The sequence below is a fragment of the Gracilinanus agilis genome, chromosome 1, assembly GCF_016433145.1.
Source record: "Gracilinanus agilis isolate LMUSP501 chromosome 1, AgileGrace, whole genome shotgun sequence".
Taxonomy (NCBI): Eukaryota; Metazoa; Chordata; class Mammalia; order Didelphimorphia; family Didelphidae; genus Gracilinanus; species Gracilinanus agilis.
The window spans coordinates 382,780,398-382,803,087 of record NC_058130.1 but is presented as its reverse complement, the minus strand read 5'-3'; the positions used below and the strand labels follow the sequence as shown (position 1 = coordinate 382,803,087).

Here is a 22,690-nt window from a genome sequence, read left to right as displayed (position 1 = left end):
CTAGGAGTGTGGTAGACAGCCAGTGAACATTTTGGACCAGTCCAACTCCCTCATTTTACAGATGAGAAAACAAATCTCAAGCAATGAAGTGAGTTGCCAAGTATAAGAGTTGGGACTTCAACCCAAGTGGTGCTGATGCTGAATCCAACCTTGAGTCATCTTTTATTTATTTGTTTGTTTATTCATTTAGTTTGGAATATTTTTCCATGGTTCCATGATTCATGTTCTCTTTCCCTTCCTCCAACCCCCCTCCCATAGTCAACAAGCAATTCCACTGGGTTTTACATATATCATTGATCAAAGCCTATTTCCATATTATTAGTATTTGCAATAGTGATCATTTTAGAATCTACATCCCCAATCATATCCCAATCAAACCATGTGATCAAGCAAATGTTTTTCTTCTGTGTTTCTACTCCTACAATTCTTGATGTCAGCCTTGGGCCATTTCAAGGGATCTTTTAATAGAAACATGGGGGTATGTGGACCGGTGCCCACTTACCACTGCTAGACCCTAAGGACTCAATGAGATCGAGAAAAAACATTATTTTGCCTAACCTGCAAAGAGAACTGGTCTTGCCTCAGAAAGAAAACCCAAAAGCACAACTAGTAACAGGACCTAAGGTCTCCTCTCTGTGTCTTAGGTAGGAAGGAGAGTTAATCCCAGATAATTTTTTTTTCTTTTTTTTCATTCATTTTAATACTGAAAATAAGTTTAAGCCACTTTCTTTGAACAAACTGGTAAAAATAGCTAGACTCAAGGAAAAAGAAGGCAGGCCATGTGAAATTGAGCTTGCTTATGGTACACATACAGTTGGAGACATTTTCTTAAATCTCTGATTGGCCTTAACATTTTATTCCTTCCTAGACAATGAAAGCCAGGAGAGGTTTTGCAAGGTTCTTTAGGCCAAACATTTTAAAGATATCCCAGAGAAGAGGTGACCTGCCCCCATGCTCACATCACTTAGTAATCTTGTGCCTTTTTTATTTGAATCTGGGTCTATCTTTATGCTTAGGAAATTAACGAGGCTTCTGAATTCTCTTTAAAAACCTCCTATAAATCAGCCAACAGGTGCTAAGTAAGGGCTGGCAACAAAGAATAAATAGTCCCTGCCCTTGAGTAAATGCAGGGAAATAATAAGGTACATTCTAGTAAATGCAAGGAAATAATTAGATAAGTACAAGATGCATACAGAATAAGATGGAAGGCAAGCTTAGAACAGAAGGTTCTGGTACCTGGAAGGATCAGGAAATGCATCCTGCAGAAGGTAGAGTTTGAGCTGATTCTTGAAGGAAGCTAGGTATTCTAGGAGGTGGAAAGTAGGAAGCTTTCCAGGCCCAAGGAACAGCCAGTGCAGATGCAGGTGGAGTGTGATGTACCCAGAACAGTTCTTTCTTATCTGTGTAGTAGAAGGATAAGGGGAATGACAGTGGAGGCTGAAACTTGCTGTGTAATCAAATGGAACAGACTTCCTTCTAGAGATAGTGACTTCTTTGTCCTTTGCCCTCTTTAAACTGGGTCTGGTGACCACTTGCCTGGGATGTATTAGGGGGAAAGGGTTGGAATTTGTATTTAGGTATAGGAGGGCTTAGATAAATTCTGAATTCCTTTTCAACTCTAAAACTCAATTATTGTAGAAATATTCTGGCTAGTAGAGAATTTGCCACCAGATCAAAATTCTTGAGAGCCTGGTCAAAAAAGTTTTGCAGCAGGCTTAAAACTGAGGGTTGTAGCTATGCATATATTCTGACACCAATTCTAGTAAGACTGTAACAGTGAAAATCTGTAGCTTCTACCCAAGCAATGAAGCTATTTATCAGATTCTTTCCAGGGTAAGAACCAGTCCCAGGGCATGACTGCCAGTAAAAGCAGGAAAATATCTATATTCCTATTTGCTTATATGGAGTATATTTTTGTGAAATATCCCAATATAATCAGCCCAGGGGAGTCTTGGAAGTTTAAGATTTTAGAATCTTAAAATCTACTCCCTATAACTGGAAGTCCGCATAGGGTAGAAGAAGGAACACTGGAATTGGAATCTCAAACTGGGCATGAATGCCAGCCTAGTCACTCACTGGCTATGTGATCTTTGGCTTATTAAAGTCTTAGTTTCCTCCTCTATAAAATGAAAATAAGAGTATTCTGATTACTGATGTCATGGAGTTACTATGCCAGGCAGATCAACATCCAACCCTAATAATCTATATGCATTTATATAAATCATAAGATTTGCAAAGTGCTTATCTTATGTATTTCATACACATGTACACAACACGAAACTACTTTGTGGGTCACCATTGCTGAACAACACCAGCATGGTTAACTCCATGAGGTAGGTAGCAGAGGGGAGGAAAAAAGAATTTGAGTGTGTGGGAGAATATGCCCATTTAACCATAAAATGTTATATAAATCTCTTTTTATTATCTCTGAATATTTCAATTGTTTGAGTCTCCTGGGTAAATCATTGAAAAAAAAAAACTATTTAATCCACCCCAGATAGATTATGTTGTGTTACCAACATCAAGTTTATTTCTCATCAGTGCCACAACAAGCAAGAACTTATCTTTGAAAAAGTTAAAGTTGAATGCTATTGAAATTGTATTGTAGAAGTGTTTTTTGGTTTTTTTTCCATACTCACATTAATCTTCCACTATATTATTGTGGACAATGATTCTTGCATCTTGTTCTGCCTTCCATGATGTTTTTCAGGAACACAGGAGAAAAGTTCATTTTATTGTTTAGTCATTTTTCATTTTAAAGATCCCCTAGTCTCTTGATTGTTCTTGTTTAGTTATTTCAGTTATTGTCTCTTCATGACTCCATATGGAGTTTTCTTGGCAAAGATACTGGAATAGTTTGTCATTTCTTTTTCAAGCTCATTTTACAGATGAGGAAACCAAGGCAAACAAGGTTAAGTGACTTGCCCAGTCACCCAACTAGTAAGTGTCTGAGGCCAGATTTGAACTCAGGAAGATGTCTTCCTGACTCTAGGCCCAGTGCTCTATCCACTTCACCACCTAGCTACCCAGTCTGCTTTCTAAAGGTAAATCTTATCTCCCCAGCAAGATTGTGTGATTTTTAACCATGAGGAGGTATCATTTGCTACCCTCTCCCAAATCCCAGCCTACCTCCAAATATTTTTTTATTCCTGTGAAATGAGGCATAAAATGACCACATTGGCACCATCAAAGTATTCACCCAAGAGAAACATTCTTGAAGGGGTTGTGGACAGAATATGTGTAGAAGAGAGGTTTTGATCTGCCTTAGTGGAGGAAGTACTTTGCCTTAGAACTATTTGGAGGAATTTATAGACAAAGTATTTCTATAGGTGAGCTTACAATTCCTCCACTGGGAAGCCCTACTGAGCCACCTTGTCATGTTGCATTATTATTGGGTTCCTGAGGTTTGTGCCAATGGAATGCCAACAAGCAGTCAGCAAACATTGATTAAGCTTCTAGTAAAGAAAGACAAGAGATGGTCCCTGCCCTCAGGGAGCTTTTGGTCCACAAAGCCCTTGGCATGTCATAGCAGGCTGGAGAAACTTCATGAGATCTAGTACTGACCCAAAGACCAACCTCACTAAACTTTAAGGCTTTTATCCAGTAAATGGTGAATTTTTGTTGTTGTAGAAAAGACAACAGCCCATAAAACTGCCCAGATCCATGTGAATAAAAGTCGCAGACCATTTGCAGTGCTGAAAATGTTTGTGTGTTTATATACGTATGCACATGCCTAAGGCTCATCTTATCCATCAGCTCACCTGAGATAGATACCATCATCTCTGAGGCACAGCCCAGACCCAACAGGAAAGTTTGGATAACTATATCCCTATGTGTTTTGTTTTTTGTTTTTTGGGTTTTTTTTTAAACCCTTAACTTCTGTGTATTAGTTCCTTGGTGGAAGATTGGTAAGGGTAGGCAATGGGGGTCAAGTGACTTGCCCCGGGTCACACAGCTGGGAAGTGTCTGAGGTCAGATTTGAACCTAGGACCTCCCGTCTCTAGGCCTGGCTCTCAATCCACTGAGCTACCCAGCTGCCCCCACCCTATGTGTTTTTTAAAGTACACAAAAAGAATTTAATACTTTGCACTACCCATGTGCTCAAATAAAAGGATTTGAAGGCAACAAACCAAGTCTGGTTTTGTTTTATTAAAGGAATTTCCTGGGATATGCTTCCGGATGAATTGCTTCTCAACATCTTCTCATATTTATCTCTGCCTGACCTTGTAAGAGTCTCTGGGATTTGTAAGAGGTGGCATCGCCTCTCGTGAGTATTTTATTGTCTTTTGCTTCCTTACTTTGGGTGGGTGTTGTTAGAGGAAATACCGATTGGTTTCAAAAAATGGACAGAACAAATTCATCAAACCTTTTAACCTGATGAATAATAGTTATAAATAATGAATGCTTTCTGCGTGAGAGAGATAGAGATCTTGAGGTAGGGAATGGGACATAGCTTCCATGTTTATTATTAATGAGAGAGAGAGAGAGAGAGAGAGAGAGAGAGAGAGAGAGAGAGAGAGAGTGTGTGTGTGTGTGTGTGTGTGTGTGTGTAACTCCTAGGACACATGTAAGCTTTCTTTTTTTGTTGACAGCTCTGTTAAATGTTCACAGAGCTCTTCTTGCCTAATACCCTGAGCCTTTGAGTAGCCATCTGCTATTTTTGTTTTTTTCACCAAACCTTTTGGCCAAAAAATGATGACAGAGATTCTAGAGACAGCCTAGGTTTGATTGGGGGTTCTCCAGCTTGCTTTAGTTCATTAGCTGGATAGTTTCCAAAAATCACAGATCACAGGACCGCAGCTTTGGAGGGAGAGCTTCAAAGGTCATCTAAAAATTTTAGTTAGCATTTTCACTTCTTGTTCTCTCTTCTTTCTTAAAGAGTCTCCTTCTAAAGGAAGCACCCTTTGAAAGCTATGGGAACTGCTTTATCCATATAAAAACTAAGGGTGGGACTGGGAATATTAGAATGCTCTTTATCTCCATTTTTCAGAAGTGGTATTCCTACTCCTGAGGTTGTGCTCCAACCCCCAACCCATTTGTCTCTAGCCAGCACTACATGTTTTCCTGTAGATCTGGGAGCTCAGTGTCCTTCCACTCAGATCCACTGTCACTTGCCAGCTGGGAATTTTTTTCTCTCCACAAGCTTAATGAATAAGACATAACCAGTTGACATGAATACACAGGTAGAGTTGTTCCTAAATTCTGCCTGCCACCTAATGGTAAAAAGGTGGGTTTTTTTGTTAATGTTTTTATGATTTGGTGGAAAGATGATTAAAATCAGGAAAGTGGGAAGAGGAACACATACTAGTTACAGCATTGTGAAATTTTATTTCCTCATTTGGAATACTGACCTAAAATGTGGTCCTTTTAGAAGGAAACCAGAAACCCATTTAAAATAAGCAAATTCATCTCCTTGGGACAAGCCAAGAGGAGGTATTATGGATCCCCAGAACTCTTGCATCTTCTCAACACAAATACCCAGATTCTAAGGCAAGAAAAGGGAGAGTATCACTCCTGGCATCTAAGATTCCTCTATCACCAGCCCAACAGTTTTCAGATCTTATTACAGTGATTCCCAAAGTAGGCGCCACCACCCCCTGGTGGGTGCTGCAGCAGTGATGGCCACAGGTGCATTTGAGGGCAGTGAATAACTGTAAGGGGGCATAGTATGTGATAGTATGTGACAGGGGGCGCTAAGTAATATTTTTTCTGGAAAGGTAGGCCAAAAAAGTTTGGGAACCACTGTCTTATTAGATAGAAAAAATATAATAATATGTAACAAAAGGATTCCACCATCTTTTGAATTAGCCCAGATATTTCAAATGTTAGAAATCTGCCTATATTATAACTTGCTAAGTACATATTTTTAAAAATATGTCTAGCTTAGTGGATTGAGATAGTGGAGGTGAGGTCCTGGGTTCGAATCTGTCCTCAGACACTTCTTAGCTCTGTGTGATCCTGGATAAGTCATTTAACCCTAATCGTCCAGCCCTTACCACTCTTCTGCTGTGGAACCAATATTTAGTATCAATTCTAAGACAGAAGGTAAGTGCTTTAAAAAAAGTCTATGAATTGGAATAGACCCTTGGAATTTGCCGTTAAGAGTTTATTATTTTTTAAAATAAATTTTTATTGATATTCTCTATAGAAGATAAGTGTTTTTCAAATGTCTACTAAATTGGAATGGGCCCTTGGAATTTGATATCAAAGAAGTTTTTTGTGGTTTTTTAAAAACATTTTATTGATATTTTCTATTTCTTCACCATTATTATCCCACATATCCTTCCCTTCCCCAAGAGCCATCCCATGCTATAAAAAATTTCACTGGGTCCTTCATTATTATTATCAATCTCAGCAAAAATTTGAGTGGTTGTTATTTTTGGTTTTTGGGGAACTATTCTGCTTAATGGAATAATGCAAGTCATACAGAGAGACACTAAATCAGACCCAGGTTGTCTCCAGATCTCCATCATCATTTTTTTTTGGCTAAAAGTTGCAATTTCCTAATGTATAACTTTCTGAAACACTTCACCTCTCTTCTAGGTTTGATGAATCACTGTGGCAGACCTTAGACCTGACAGGGAAACACTTACTACCAGGGGTAATTGGGCAGGTGCTCTCTGTAGGTGTGGTGGCATTTCGTTGTTCAAGGTCACATGTTGATGCTCCACTGTTTAAAAATCTCAGGTAAGATTGTCCCTTGGGAGGAAAGCAAAAGCTATAATTATGTGGAGCAGCTAGGTGGTGCAGTGGATAGAGGTGGGGCCTAGAGTCAGGAGGACCTGAATTCATAGCCAGCCTCAGACTATTATTTAGCTAGGTGACCGTCACTTAACCTTGTTTGCCTCAGTTTCCTCATCTATAAAATAAACTGAAGAAGGAAATGGCAACCCACTCCAGTATCTTTGCCAAGAAAACCTCCAGTGGAGTCAAAAAGAGTGAATAACAAAAGATTTATATGACCAAAAAAGTAAATGATAGGCTCTTAGAGATGGAAAGGACCTGGGCTGCCATCTAGTCTGACTCTCACCTGAAACATGAATTACACACACCCCTCATCCCCTGAAAGTGGTCATTGTACAGCAAGCAGCACATAGCTCACTCACTACTTCTTGTGGCTGGCCTCTGCACTTCTGAACAGTTGGGAAAAATGTTAATTTTCTAGATGATTTTATAGTTTTTCCTTCCACTGAGACAGATCAAAATTTCTCCTCCTTTAGTACTCTATTTGGTTCATGAGACATTGCAGCAAAAATACCCAATTCTTTGCCATCAACCTGGAAGTGAACCTGTCTTGACTTAGACTGAGCCTCAAATGACAGACACATAACCCTTACTGCACCCATACTAAAAAGGAGCCTTTGCTCCAGGGTGATGAGCTGTCAGAGGTTTTGTCCCAACCCCCTAGAGAAATTAAGTGATCTGGTTGGGTGGCACAGCTTCCCCCTGCATTCTAACATCTTTTGCATCTCCTATGGTGTTGGGTAAATAGTAAGCACCCAACAAACACAGATAGAAATGAGTCTGTAGTTTTGATACCTGGCCTCATTGCTTTCTTGTCTTTGCTAGGGATAATACAAAATTTTTTGTATATACTCAGGTCAGTAGCCTTTGAAATCAGATTAGATTGCCTGAACTTCCCCTGCCAAAACAAACTTTTTAACCCCTTTCCCCTGTTTCCCAGCCCAATTTTTCACTTAATCCATTTAATACTTAGCCTCTTGCTCAACCTCAGGGAAGTAAGCCCAGGTTTTGTTCCACAGGCACAGCCCTGGAGAATCTGGCACTTTACTTCAGGATGAGACTAGGCAGCATAGAAGGCTTTAGGAGAGGGCTGCTTCTTATATTCAGCAAAAATCCACTTCAGAAAAGATTGAATGTTTTCCAAGGGCAATGGTACCCTATTAACATCTTGGGAACTTCTGAAAACCACATTTCAGCTGCTCTGCATTATCATGATCTCCTTTCTACCCTCCTAGCTCCCTATCTAATTCCATGTACCCAGGAAACAGCAAATGAAACTCCAAATGAGTTATCCTTTTTATTTTCCCCAAACCTATGGATCTTCAGAAACTCAGGATCGAAACGCCTTCCAGTGGCAATTCATCAGTGATTTCTAGTCTTATTGAGAGTTGCTCCAGACAGTAGATTTGGCATTAAGTACCTGTGTGTGTGTGTCAGAGTAGTATGTATTAAAGGTAACACAACCAGTCTTTCAGTCTATAAACCTTTTAATTGTGTGTGTGTTAGTTGTTTAGGGAGGACTAGCATCTCCAGTATGAGGGCTTTCTGAGCCCTTTTCAGGCAGGGCTGTTCATCTACCTTTGGTGTCTGCCTGTCACCCAGCTCTCACCTGTGGCTCCACTAGGAATCAAATGGAATTGCCTTAACTGACAGCATTTTAGGGGCCTTCAGGCATCTAGACATGAGCCCAAACATTCACTTGGGCCCTAATAAGAACTAGTGTTTCCTTTCCAGGAATCCTACATTTGCTGTTAAGAGTTCATTTCTCCTCTAGTTAACATTTTCTCTCTTAAAGGAGCCCTTTTCAGGGAGCCCACCTCTCACCCAGCTCTCCCCTCCCTGTGGCCCCCAGAAGCTGCAGTATGTGCAGGAGCCACACTGGTAAAAGCATCTCAGCAGGTCCCTAACCCAGGTTGAGGTGAGGGTAAGGAGGTCAACTGGCCAGATGAATTAGTGGGGGATGTCTGCCCTGAGCAGGTAAAGACTTCCCCCTGGGTATAACGGATAGATGAGAACAGTTTCTTCCAGTGGCCACAGAGGCAGCTGCAACAGCCCCAGTGGAGGGCCCTGAGCTTGGTCAGACATCAGGAGGCCAAGGCCATCCCATTGCATCCAGGCCATTGCCCATTACCCTGACTCTTGTCCTGCCACTGAACTTCCAGATGATCCTAGAAGAGACAGTGAGGCAGATGACTCAGTACCATTCTGCCTCTCTGAAATCCAGTTCCTGCCCAAGTTAAGACATTTCCCCCACTGTGATAAACACTTAGAAGAAAGACAGTCCTTGCCCTCAAGGAGCTTAGGGTAGAGGAGGGTAAAGATAACACACCAAAGGAATCTGAGGAGGAGCTGGGGGGAGGGAGGAAAGATACTAAAGAATTCTAGAATAGATCCACTCTGGGGGGGGGGGGGTTCTTCCCTAAGTGTTCTCCCTCCCCCATTCTTTAGTTCCCCAGGGTCAAGGGTCCAGATAAGGACCCTGAGACTGATTTCATCTTGCCTGATTATGAGATTTCTTGGTCCCTACTTTTTATTTCTAAATCAAATCCACAGTAGCTGATTATATTCTTATTCATTCCAAAATGGTATCTAAGCAGAAATACTGTGGTTTTAAGAAACCATTTTTAAAGTTTAAAGAAGTCATTTCAAGCTGATGTCATTGTATAAAGAGCTTGAGGCCTGGCTAGATGACTGCTCAGATGTCCCACCCGGGAGGGAACCTTTCCAGCCTCAGTTTCCTCCTCTGTAAAATGATGACACAGTAATACTTCTGTTTCCTCTCTCCTGGTGCTCTTTGGAGGATCAAGATCATGTCTGTCCCCAAAATGTGAGCACCTGTTGTTATTGTGTAAGCAAAGGCTCCCCTTGTTTGCCCACAGACCGCTTCGGGTGCAGCACATGGACCTGTCTAACTGCATAATAGACGAGGCTTCCCTACAGGACATCCTGTCTCGCTGCTGCAAACTGCAGAACCTGAGCCTGGAAGGGCTGGTGCTTTCAGATGCCATCATCCGGTGGGTCACAGTCATGCCTCTGACTGAGGGACGCGTCTGCTACGGGATATGGCAAAGGGGTCACCCCAGGGCGGAGAATCAGGCCTTCAGCGGCCTTTTTTTAGCCCCTCTCTTCTTGGGCAGTTGTGAATGAAAACGGATTGCTTCCAGAGCCAAGCACCTCCGCCACTGCTGATACTCTTTCCCCCGGTCCATGGGACTTCTCACCTGCCCTTGGGCCCTTTTCATGTAGCCCTATGTTGCTACCTCCAACAAATAAAAGCTTTAAAAAACAGAATTTATTCCATGTTAGACCAGCCTTGTACCCTACTGTTTTTTTCTGAAACCCTTACCTTCTGTCTTAGAATCAATACTAGGTATTGGGGCTAGACCAGTGATTCCCAAAGTGGGTGCCACCACCCCCTGGTGGGTGCTGCAGCGATCCAGGGGGGTGGTGATGGCCACAGGTGCATTTATCTTTCCTATTAATTGCTATTAAAATTTTAAAAAATAATAATTTCCAGGGGGCTAAGTAATATTTTTTTCTGGAAAGGGGGCAGTAGACCAAAAAAGTTTGGGAACCACTGGACTAGGCAATGTGAGTTAAGTGACCTGCCCAGGGTCACACAGCTAGGAAGTGTCTCGAGACCAGATTTAAACCCAAGACCTCCCATCTCTGGGCCTGACTCACCTACCTTCCCCTTTCTACCTAGATTTTGTGTGGGTTTCTGACTGTTGATTTTTTTGGATCCATGAGCTTCTCTGCCTTCTGATCCTAAGACATCCCAATATGTTTCTGCTCTGCCTTTTTAGACCTTTTTCCTCCTTTAATGCTCTCTCTCTCTCTCTCTCTCTCCCTTCCTTTTCCCCATTAATCTGTATTCTTCACTGCTTTTGGAGCCCAGATTAACGCTGGCTTTTTTCATGAAATCTTACCCAACTAATCCCCTCTCTTTGAGTTTCTTCATCCTTTAAGCATAGGATCTGCATCATATTACCTTACACTTAAGTTACCTTATAACTTTTTTTTTTAATGCAGTAGATTTTATTTACCCACTAGATCATTTTTCTTTTCTATGACTATAACATCTTAAAATTTTTTTAACTTCTTTACTGGCCTTCTTAACCATAACATACATATATATAAGTGCATGTATACACATACACAAACAGAGCAGACAAATGGCTACAGACACCTAGTAAATGCGGAATGTGCCTATTTGTGTATTTCTCTCTTTTCTTTCAGAAATCTGGCCCAGAATTCAGACTTAGTGCGATTAAACCTCTCTGGGTGTTCAGGATTCTCCGCTTCTGCACTGGGGGAATTGCTGAGCAGCTGTACTCGGTAAGAATTCCTTTTATCGGGCTAAACTTAAAATGGTCACATCCTTTTTTTTTTTTTTTTTTTTTTTTAAAGAAAGAAAACTTATTCAGGTGTTTTAAGCCTATGTGGTTGAAAAAACTATGGATTTGAAACGTAGAATTCAGCATTTCACATTTAAGTCTTTTTCCACAATTTTCCTCTGAAATTATTTCCCTTGCCATGGGAAGTGCCACCAAAAAAAAATAGTATCAAAAGTAAACCTTCATTTAAGTCTCTTTTTCCAATATTTGCCAGATATCAGTGGCATTTTGGTAGATGTTACAAAGGAAAGGGGATAGAAATGAAGGAGGGAGGCTCTAGCTTACATAATCATAGGTATGGTGTATTTCTAATGTGTCTCTTAGTGAGTCTTTTCTGGGACTTCAGGACAGAAAATACAATTGGCTAAGCCTATTCAGAATAGATTATTTGGGAATGAGGTAATTCATCACATGAAGAACATCCTAGATCTCAGGTGCTGGGTTAAAAAGCAGTGCCAGAAAAACCTTTGTTTCCTAGTGATACCAAATAGCCTGCCTTTGCAGGCTTCATTTTCCCAGAATGGGAAACTGAGGCCAGAGTAGATTTGTTTCTAAACATTTTTTTTCCCAACATGATTCATAACATTCATATTTTTTAAAGTAACTTTGCCTCATTGCCATTTCTTTACATAATCCCTTCCACATTACAACTTTCCCCACCTTGGTTTCAGTATATCACAGTTCGGTATAAGAAATTAAATGAAATTTTGAAGGGAGCTTTGTGGAAGCTACAGAAAACACAGAAAAAGTTTAGAAACTCGGCAATACATAACATATATGTATATTATTGTATGATGGCATATACCAACATATTTTATCTTTTAATACCATAAATATACACAATTTCTTTTTACAGTTTGGAGAAAGAATGTGAAAGCCAGCAGATGATACACAAAGGCTAGAAATGTAGGGATATCTTAACATTGACCTACTTTTGGCCTCTGACTAAATATTTAATTCAAATTTTACAATAAGATACTGTAAATACCCCCATAAAATTGTTTTTCAGACTTTTTTTCTAGTAAAAAGAGAGGGAGGGCCAAAAAATTTTACAGATTTCACAGATCCAAAGTACCATCAAGTTCCTCACCCCCGAGGTATGGTAGAGATTTCTGCACAGTGATCTTATCCATTTATATTACAATCATGCTTGTCTAGATTTGAAAAGGGGACTTAACATAAGTGCTGTGTCATTTCCCTTAAGTCAGGGCTTACTTTTTTATGTATTAAAAAAAGTTTTATTGATGCCTCCTCTTTTTATATCCCATTCCTTTCTCATTCTGTTCTCCCACTCCATAACTGAACCCTCCTTTGTGACTACACACACACACACACACACACACACACACACACACACACACACACACAAATCAGTTCATAAAACTGAAAAGGTGACTTCATCCATCTAACAATGAGTATAGCCATGTGCATCTGCAGTTCCTACCCTATTTGCTGAAGGGAAGGGGGCATTCCTAATCATCCTATTCCTTCCAGGGGGCTGACTGGTCTTAAAATGAATTAGTTTGGTTTCCTGTCCATGTCACATTCATTTAGATTATTACAGCCATTGCAGAGTGTACTTTTTTTTAAACTTTTTTTACTAATTTGCCATTAATAGGACTTTTTCCTCAGCAGAATGGTTATGAGAAAATATTACTTCCTACTCAAATTACCTATTTCCTGTTCAATCCCATTTCTGAATTGGAGAAGGAAGGAAGAATTTGGCAAAAATTCTCTATCACTTTTCAAGCACTAGATGTGGAGAACAGGGATAATAAAATCTTCTCCCACTATGTAAAAGCAACTAATTTCTATATATGAGAGTTTCCTGGACTTAAGTTTAGTTTAGTTTAGTTTTGTTTGTTTTCCTCCCAGTATTTCAAGTACAGCCTTGAGCAATACTGGCCTCTCCCTTCTGGTCAGTTAGAGTCAGGTGACTTGGCCTGATTTGGGAGCTGGCTCGCCATTCAAAAAAGTACTTTCCTGTAGAACCTGTTCTCAGTCACTATCTCAGACCCAAATGATTTTTTTTTTAACTGTGATCAACTGAATTTACTCCTCTATTTATACAAGATTGTTATGAGAGTAATCTATATATCAATCAAAAAACACCACTAACCTGTATATTAATAGGGAATAGATAAGACTTTTGCAAACAATATTCAATAATGGATCACATCTTTACCAAGATACAATTAAAAGAAATATGTAAAGAATTTTTTTTTAACACAGATTAGATGAGCTGAACCTTTCCTGGTGCTCAGATTTCACGGCAGAACACATACAAGTTGCTGTCAACTTTGTTACAGAAAATGTGACACAACTGAATCTCAGTGGCTACCGGCAGAATCTACAGAGATCAGGTAACTGGAAAGGGGCCCACATTTTAAGGATGGGATTTGTGCAAGGGGGATGGGACAAAAGGATGGTTAGTGGCTCTCATTTATTATTACAACATGAATAAGGGAGCAAAGTGAAATTGCCAAGTGCAACTGAGGAAGATCTTCCCCTGAGGTCCCCATACCTCACCACAGATTTAGGTCATCTTTTCCTATAACACAAATCAGAATTAACTCCAGTCATATCCCGAGACTATTGCAATTTATTTTCATATGCCTCGCCAGTATATATGAAAATTTGTTTCTTCTGCTTAGAGGAAAAAGTCATTTCTTGGTTTTTTTCCCCCTTTCCCAAAGTTATCCTACTCTTTTATTACTCCCATCCCATCTGTTCCACCTTTTTCCCATCAGTGTCCCCATAGCACATAATCACCTTATAAAAAGAGGGAGACAAAATGCCCTTTATCAAGCCCTCACATTCACTACTTCTTTTTTTTTTTTTCATTTTTTTTTTAATAACCCTTAACTTCTGTGTATTGGCTCCTAGGTGGAAGAGTAGTAAGGGTGGGCAATGGGGGTCAAGTGACTTGCCCAGGGTCACCCATACATTCACTACTTCTTTAGGAAAGAACTTTTTGGAAATTAGCTGACCCCAAAAATGATTTTGGGTAAAATATTTAAAAATCATGTTAGTAACCCCCTGGATTGTTTCAGAAACCCTTGGCAATATGGTTCTCCCAACCACGTCTTAAATGTTGACCTGGAACGTGCACGGACATAGTGCATTTAAGCAGGAGTAGCTGGTGATAGTGCTCCCAGATGTCCTGACAGCCATGAAGAGGAGAGAGTGAGCCCCAGACAGGCCAATATGGTCTGAGTTGGAGGGGGTGGGGGTGGTATTGATCACCCAAGAAAAGCTGAGGTACAGGTTTGGGTTAACAGTGTGATGCTCCAAATTTCATGTTGGACAAGATGTTTATTTTGCCCAAAAGAAAGGTAATTAAATAAAAAGGTACATTGAATTTTCTAGGCTCCTGTTTCATTGTTAAGAGGCTAAGGACACATGGAACTCTAGGGTTCTAATGACTGGCTTTGCCTTTTATCAGCTAGTTAACTTTGGCAAGTTATTTCTCTTCTCCTTTTTCAGAAGGGGAGACTAAATTAGATTAGCAGTATCAAATTCAAAGAGAAGCAGCATTTAGAAAACCAAAAGTTAGCATTATTTCATTGTATAATATTTTTTATTTATTTTGTTAAACGTTTTCCAGTTGCATTTTAATCTGGTTCAAGAGCATTATGGAGTTTGTAGGCCAATGCTGCCTGCTAATCTGACACCTGAATTAGCTGATTTCTAAGCAATAACTTTCCATTTTATACTTCTTGCAGAATGGTTGCTAAACAGGCACCAACGGAGTTTGGGTAGCATACAATGTTTAAACAGTGTTCCACTGTTCTTAATACTCTCTAAAAGAGAATAATTTTATGGGGGCTACAAAACAGGACTAGGCTGCCTTATCTCAAAACAGAAGGCATGACCCTTTTTTTTGACACATTTTGAATAAAACTTGCTCCGAACATTCCGTAGTTTTTGTTTTTATTATTTGTTTGTTTGTTGTTTTCTGAGAAATTTCCCTTTGAATCCAAAGGCAGGTGTTGTGGATTTGTCTTTAACTATTTTCACATAAAATTGTCTATATATATTTTCCTCCTTAGATGTGGCGACGTTAGTGAGAAGGTGCCCCAATCTGGTCCACTTAGACTTAAGGTATGAATTTGTGAAAGGGATGGACTTAGAGAAAGATATAGTTACCTTGGGATAAAGGAGAAGGGTGGCTATCAGAAGGTTTTCTTTGGTGATGGAGAGGATTCTTTTGGACGCTGTCTCTCCATTTTTTAGTGACAGTGTCCTGCTGAAGACTGACTGTTTCCAGGAATTACACCAGCTCATCTACCTCCAACACCTAGCACTCAGCCGGTGCTATGAAATGATACCAGCAGCCTTACTGTAAGTGCTTACTTAGAAAGCTTTTTTTCATCATTTGGTTAATAAATCATTATTTTTATTTATTTTGCATTTTAAATTAAAATAATTTTAATAATTAATGTTATGAGCTATTGTCATAAATAATAGGTATAAAATCTGAACATGTGACCCAGAGCTGACAGACCAAAGTCAGGTGAAGTTTAGGACCAAATAGAGATTTGAACTTTGAAAATTTCTCCAGAAAAACCAGAAGTACATTATCAACAAGTTAAATGGGCTACGGCAGTGATGGGCAAACTTTTTAAAGAGGGGGCCAAAGGAAAGGAAATGCTCATCTGTCAGTCTGTTTCTAAGGCAACTCTTTCAAACTTTCATTGTATTATATTCTACTCGTATTCCTCAGCTTAGGAATAATGTCAAAAGGCAGGATAGAACATTTCAGGAGGCTGCATCTGGCCTGCAGGGCATAGTTTGCCCATCACTGGGCTAAGGTATAAAATAGCTTTTCCTCAATGGTTTTTGGGCCAACCCCCAATTCTGTGTGGCAGGATACCTAGCTCATAGGAAAACTAGAAAGAATATAAGATGGAACACTGGAGTCAGAAGGTAGATCTGGGGCCACAAGACAGAAGGCTTTGAATGCTATCAAAGAAGCTTGGAATTTTGGAGTAAATGGTAGAGGTGTGGAAATTTTTTGAGCACAGTAATAAGATCAGATCTCCACTTTATTAGGTTAATTCATCTGATTAAGGTTTATCTAGTAGTTTGAAAGGAGAGAGCCTGGAAATGGAACAATGCTGGTTAGGCTAGTGACCTATAGACAATATTTCCTGCAATAACTTGAGTTTCTTTTTTTTTTAATTGTGTGAACGTCAAAAACCAAAAAGGAACGTACTCTCTTGGCTTTTTTAGTTGTGTTGGTTACTCTTCAGTAGTGGGGTGGTTTGTTGAAATTCCAAAACAAATGTTTTCTTTTCTGAGACTTTGTACAGTGCCTGTCCCTTTGTTTCAAGCTTAAACAAATAGCTAGTAGAGGTAATGAATTCCTAGGCATACTAATCCAAGTTGAGAAGGCCCGTGTTTTCCAGAAATACTGTTGACATTTGGCAGTCACCCTTTTCTATGAAGCAGGATTTCATTGACATCAAGTTCATTGTTTGCCCTTCCTTGTTTCACCTAAATGGAGTTAAGAGGTGGGTTGATTGCCCTGTAGAGAAAGAATGAGTTAGGGAAAGGAAGGGGGAGTGGGGAATGCTTTCTCTAACGTGGCATTGATTGCTGGTAATACCAAAAACCCCTTTTGTTCACTCTCTGTTCCTAACTGCAATGTAGTGTTTTAAGTGTGGTACAAGTTCGGTTTCAGGTTAGGCTATTTTGTCAGTTTGACTGAATTGGATTTTCTTCTTCTTCCACTTCTTTTTCAAAGTGGAAACCCAGTTCACAAAGTTCTCTCACACACTTGAGACACAAGGCATACTTGGTATGAGTCATGCAATTTTATTTGTTAGTTTTTGTAATTCTTACTTTCCATCTTAGAATAAATTCTGTGTATCCATTCTAAGGCAAGAGTGACAAGCGCTAGGCATTTAGGGTTAAGTGACTTGCCTAGGATGACTGACACAACTAGTAAGTGTCTGAGGCAAAATATAAACCCAAGACTTCTCTGTTCCATGACTGGCTCTCTCATCCACTGAACCACCTAGCTGCCCATGACAGTAAAGCTAGAGTAGTTTCCCAGTTCCCACCTGTGCAAAAAAAATCCCTGTATTTTTGCTATCAAATAGTAAGCATTGCCCCTTTTCTCCTACTCCCCAACAGAGATGGGTGAGGGGAACTGAACATGCCCAGATTCTGAATAATTTTACATGTAAGATTTAAATTAATATCAATAACTCCAAGTATTGCATTTTATAAAGCTTATTAATAATCACTTGAAATAGAAAATAAACTAAAAGAAATAGACGTTCAAACCTAATTAACAAAAAGTAAACCCACGTGAGTAAGTTCTGCCTCTCCAAAAAGCCTACTTTAGCAGCCATGGTTACAGGAAGAGAGAGAGGCGGGGCTACACAAAACTTATATCCTCCCTACATCAGCACATACATAAATGTGAGAAGGAAAGTGGGATGCTGGGAATTGGAGTCCAGGAAAGTAGATTCTAATTACATGTACAACATCAGATTTCCCCTTTTCTAAACTAGTGATTGTTCTGCTGTTGCCAAGAAGGACTCCCGATGGACACTTGAAGTGCTTTAAGCTGAGACTCGTGTAACTTTTTTTAAAACCCTTACCTCCTGTCTTAGAATCAATATTGCCTATTGGTTTCAAGGTAGAAAAGCAGAAAGGGCTAGGCAATGGGGGTGAAGTGACTTGCCCAAGGACACACAGCAAGGAAGTTTCTGAGGCCAGATTTGAACCTAGGATGTCCCATCTCTAGGCCACCTAGCTGCTTCCCCCCCAACCCCACCCCAATATAACATTTTAAAATAAATTGACCACTAATCTGCAAAATTTCAGAAAGGTTGTCATTTACCAATGATAGGAAAACAAAGATACTTTTTTTGTCTTTGTGACCTTGCTTTGCAATTCAGCAAACACTTAATCACAGTACAAGGTGCGATGCAGTAGAATACAACACAGCCCCTTCTTTCCATAGACTTAATTCTAGAGGCAGGCTAGGTGGCTCTGAATTGAGAACCGGGCCTAGGGAGGAGAGGTCCTGGGTTCAAATTTGGCCTCAGTCACTTCCTAGCTGTGTGACCCCAGGCAAGTTGCCTATCACAAAATTGCCTAGCTCTTAACCGCTCTTACCGCTCTTCTGCCTTGGGACCAATACCTAAAATTAATTCTGAAACAGAAGGTAGGTTTGTTTGTTTTTTTAAAATAACTTACTTTCTAATGGAGATGGAGGTGGGGCCAGAGGTAAACAAACACATAGACATCCCAGCAGAGAAGCATGTGCCAGATAATCATTTCATGTCTTCCAAACATTTTTCAGTGGATCCCTGGGGTGTGGAACTGTCCAACAAAGCAGAAGAGACACATAGTCACATGGGGACTGTCCTGTTAGAGGGATGGCACAAGGTTTGCCCATGCTTCTGTATTATTGTGTCTTCCTTTTGTTTCTTTTGTTTGTTTGTTTGTTTAATTTCTTGGGTTGGCAAGCTTGTACTCAGTAGCCTGCTCCCCTAGCAGTAGGACATTCCTGTAGGAATGTATTCTATTATCAAGTGAGGAAACTATCTTGCAGATGAGCTGGTCCAAAAGTTGCATACATTTTCTTTTCCAGTGAACTTGGCGATATCCCCTCCCTGAAGACACTACAGGTTTTTGGAATTGTAACAGAAAATTCCCTGCCTGTGCTAAAGGAAGCGCTTCCACATCTGAAAATCAACTGTTCTCACTTCACCACCATTGCCAGGCCAACAAAAGAACCAGGCAACAAAAAGAACCCCGAGATCTGGGGCATCCGATGCCGCCTGATGATGCCTGGTCCCAATAGCCATTAATGTCCTCGTTATAGAGCGACTTTTCTTCACGGAACGACGGAGCAGACTCGGAGGCCTTGTTGCTAGAGGCCCCTGACTGTTCTTCTTGGGTTGAATTACACCTTTTGCCTTAGAACTATTTTGGCTTGAAGGTCACCGTTTCGTGTCACTAACTCATAACAATTTAGGAATCAGTGTTTTGCACTGGGTACACAACTTTTGTCAATGCCCTTCGAAAGCCTGCCTGAAGAACTGTGACACTTCAAGTATTTATGAGTTTAAGAGAAAATAAGCATGTGCTTAATAATAGTAAGGTGATTCGAGGTAGGCACTTCAAACCACCTCTCTTAGATGTTCTGTTTTTTTTTAATCTTCAGAATGCAACCAGAGCTCACTAAGTGAATCATTTTCTAGAAACCATTGCAGACATGTACATATTTTTTCCATTTTATTTCAGGCTTGCCTTACATAGAACAGAAGGGATAAACCCCAAGTCATTTTTTTTTTTTTTTTGAACTGAGCACAAGTAGAGTATGAGTTATTTGCTGCCTTTGCTTGGAAGGAAAAAAAAATCCCAACTCCTATATTTGAGTGCTGATCACCAAACCTTAAGGTAATAAAGATCATGGGAATGGAAAACTTCACAAAAGCATTTTAAGAGCCTGGGGGGAAAGTGTCGTGTTTAGCCCAAGGGCTGGGGAAAAGAGCAAAGTACATTTCATCTTGGTGAAGAATTCATACCAAAAATGCTTGGGAGCCTTAGGAAACATCAAGTCAACCAATGACAGCTGATTGTCAGATGAGCCTGAAGTTTCCTTGGAACAGTTATTCAAGATTTCCTTACAGTGACTCCAAAGGTAATTTTTCCAAGATTCTGAAACGAGCTATGGGGATGTGATTATGGTTTTTGTTTTTATAAAATTCACATCATGACCAAGTATCTTAATTTTGGAATAGCCTTGTCTTATTCACTCCTTTTTACTGAAGGTACTTTTGCTTCTGATGGTTTTCCAAGAAAACAATTTTTTTAGGTGCCAGGTAGAATTTTGGCCTCATTCCTGGTTTGTCCTTGTCACTAAGGTCTAGAAGGGGCTGTTTTGATTTCCCCCTAGAATCAAGTACTGAATAGCAAGAAGAAAATTTTTTCTATCTCCTGACCTGTTGTTTGGAATGCCCCATTTGAAAGAAGTCTGGGGTCTAAGTCTCCTGCAGGTTACAGTTTTAGTTACCTGGGAGCACCATGAAACTCCTGCAGTCTTGGGAAAGAAGAGCAATATCTTACTCAAGGCAGTTGGGAAGCAGGAACCTCAATTTAAAAAGCATTGATTGTACCTGAATAAGGAGCAGCTTTGATTTTTTTATAACTGAGGAGCACCCAGGGAAAAAAACCCAACAATTTATTTATACCTTTAAAAACTTGGCTAACAAAAATCATTTGAATTTCTTCCCATTGATCAAAGAAGACTAATTTCATTTTGTTTCCATGACTGACTTTTAAGAAATCAATCTGGGACCAATGTGTTACACAGAGATTTAACTGTATCTCTGCTTGAAATGTTGTTTACAAAATAACTGTAAGAGAGACTCTAGGGTAAGTCTGGTTGGACTTGGACCTCTAGGCACACATCCTTTGACACTCAAGTCCAAATATAAGCTATCTTGCCAACATTTTTAGTGACCTCTATTTTCACAATGTCTATTTTTGACTTTTTTAAAAAATAAAAATAAAAAACATTTTACACAAATGAGTCATCCTTTATGTATTTTTAAAAGCAACAAGTGGTCTACAGTAACAAGAACAGCATGTGAGTGAAAATAATGAAAGAATAATATATTTTCACTTTTTAAATGATACTAATAGATTAACATAGTGAACTTATAGTTATACTCCATCTTAACCATCTTGTCAAAGACTTTGGCTATTAACTACACAAGAGTCTATCTAGAATTCCCACTTTTGAATCAACAGATTTAATTTGGAGGACAGCTCTGGTACACTGGACTGTAGTTCCTTCCCTCAGATATTTAGGAACTAGACCAAACATTAGCGGAAAATGATCTTCCTTGAGCCTATAAGGAAGAATGGAACAATTTATGAAGCAGTGCTATATGCCAGGCACTTTGCTGAGCATTTTACAAATATCTGATCCTCACAACAACCCTGTTTGTGAGGTAAATGTATTATTATCACTTTTATAATTGGGGAAACTGAGGCAGATAGTTTATGACTTTCCCAGGGTCACACAGCTAGGAAGTTCCTGGGGCTGCATTTGAACTCATCTTCCTGACTTAGAACCTAGAGCTCTATCCCTTGTGCCATCTTAGCTGCCTCGTGGATTGGAAACTGGTGGGAATGGGCTAATATCTTTATTTCCATATGATCAGTTTATTTTTAAAACCTTTATATTTTACACATTTAAAAACATTCTGAGGAGTACATAGGTCACCAGAGTGCTAAAGGAGTCCATTAAAACCGTGGGGCTAAGAGGAGCTAGGTGGCTTGGTGGTTTGAGAGCCAGGCCTAAAGAAGGGGTATCCTTCCTGGATGTGCGACCCTGGGCAAGTCATTTAACCCCCACTGCCTAACCCTTACCCCTCTTCTGTCTTGGAACCAACATACTCTATGTATATTGTAGACTATGTATATTAAGTCTATGTATATTATGTATATGTAGTCTATGTATATTAAGACAGGAGGAAAGGGTTTTTTAAAAACTCAAGCTAAAGTGAAGGGCAAAGCATAACATGAAATTTAAGAGTTCTTAACCTTTTTTGTGTCAGAGGCCCAAGTGTCTGTAAAATGTTTAAGTATCTAGAACAAAATACAAAGGAAACAAATTATACTGATGTTGTTTTTTTACTTCATGGTCCCTACAATAAGAACATCTGGGCTCGATACCTCTGCTTTCTCTCCCTTGGGCTCCCCCCCTAGACTCTGAAGACCCCACAAGAGCCTCTAATTTCAGTCCTTTCTTGTTAAAATTCTTTCACATTTCCTACCAAAGGTTCTACTCTAAACGTTTTGAGTCTATTCTTTCTGAAATACTTCTTGAATACATGCGTAGTGGTAGTGGACCATACAAAAGTGGCCTTGGCTACCCAAAACCAAGTATCATTCTCTCTCTCCTGCAGTCTTTTTCAATTAAATTCAATCCAATAATTTGGTAAGAACTTGCTAGGCACAAGTGATTATTGCACCAAATCCAAAGAATGTAAAAACAACTTAAACGTTTGCCATCGAGGAGTCTCCACTGTACTACCAAGTCTGTATTAGACAAGTTTCAAGTTGAGCTTAATTCTTATGCCTTTATTTGGCCTCTTATATTAAACTGAGGTTGTTCCCCAAAGAAATACTTGGATATTGTCATGACCCCAACTGTACTCACTGCCTCTCAGTCCCATTCCTCTCCCTGACTCCCAGACAGCTTAAAATAGAGCTTTCATAAGGTATGTTATGTCTTCAGAAATCTTTGTTGGTTGCACTATTTCCCAAAAGACTTACAAACACCTCTTTCAGGCATTCAAGATATGATTTGGCTCCCACCTACATGTCTCAAATACCCCTTCAGCAAACCTTCTACTCCAGTCCGAAGCAGGGACCAACCTATTCCTTTCTGATGTTGATACGGTCTCAGTCTTATCTACTTTAAAACTTCCAGAGAGGGGGCAACCCACTATCTGCAAAAGACAGCCCATTCTCTGAGAAAAGTCATCTTGTGTATGTCTAACTTCAAAAGT

General features: G+C 39.7%; 1 protein-coding gene across 1 annotated transcript in view; it reads left to right on the top strand.

The window, feature by feature from the left end:
* The window catches only part of SKP2 (S-phase kinase associated protein 2), a 31,296-nt gene extending 12,323 nt beyond the window's left edge, over positions 1 to 18,973 (top strand). Inside the window, exons 3-10 of the mRNA XM_044657779.1 lie at positions 4,156 to 4,267; positions 6,544 to 6,687; positions 9,624 to 9,758; positions 10,984 to 11,082; positions 13,374 to 13,504; positions 15,194 to 15,245; positions 15,378 to 15,485; positions 18,754 to 18,973. Coding sequence (XP_044513714.1) covers positions 4,156 to 4,267; positions 6,544 to 6,687; positions 9,624 to 9,758; positions 10,984 to 11,082; positions 13,374 to 13,504; positions 15,194 to 15,245; positions 15,378 to 15,485; positions 18,754 to 18,973 — 1,001 coding nt within the window. The remainder of the gene's footprint in view (positions 1 to 4,155; positions 4,268 to 6,543; positions 6,688 to 9,623; positions 9,759 to 10,983; positions 11,083 to 13,373; positions 13,505 to 15,193; positions 15,246 to 15,377; positions 15,486 to 18,753) is intronic.
* Positions 18,974 to 22,690: the final 3,717 nt, after the last annotated feature.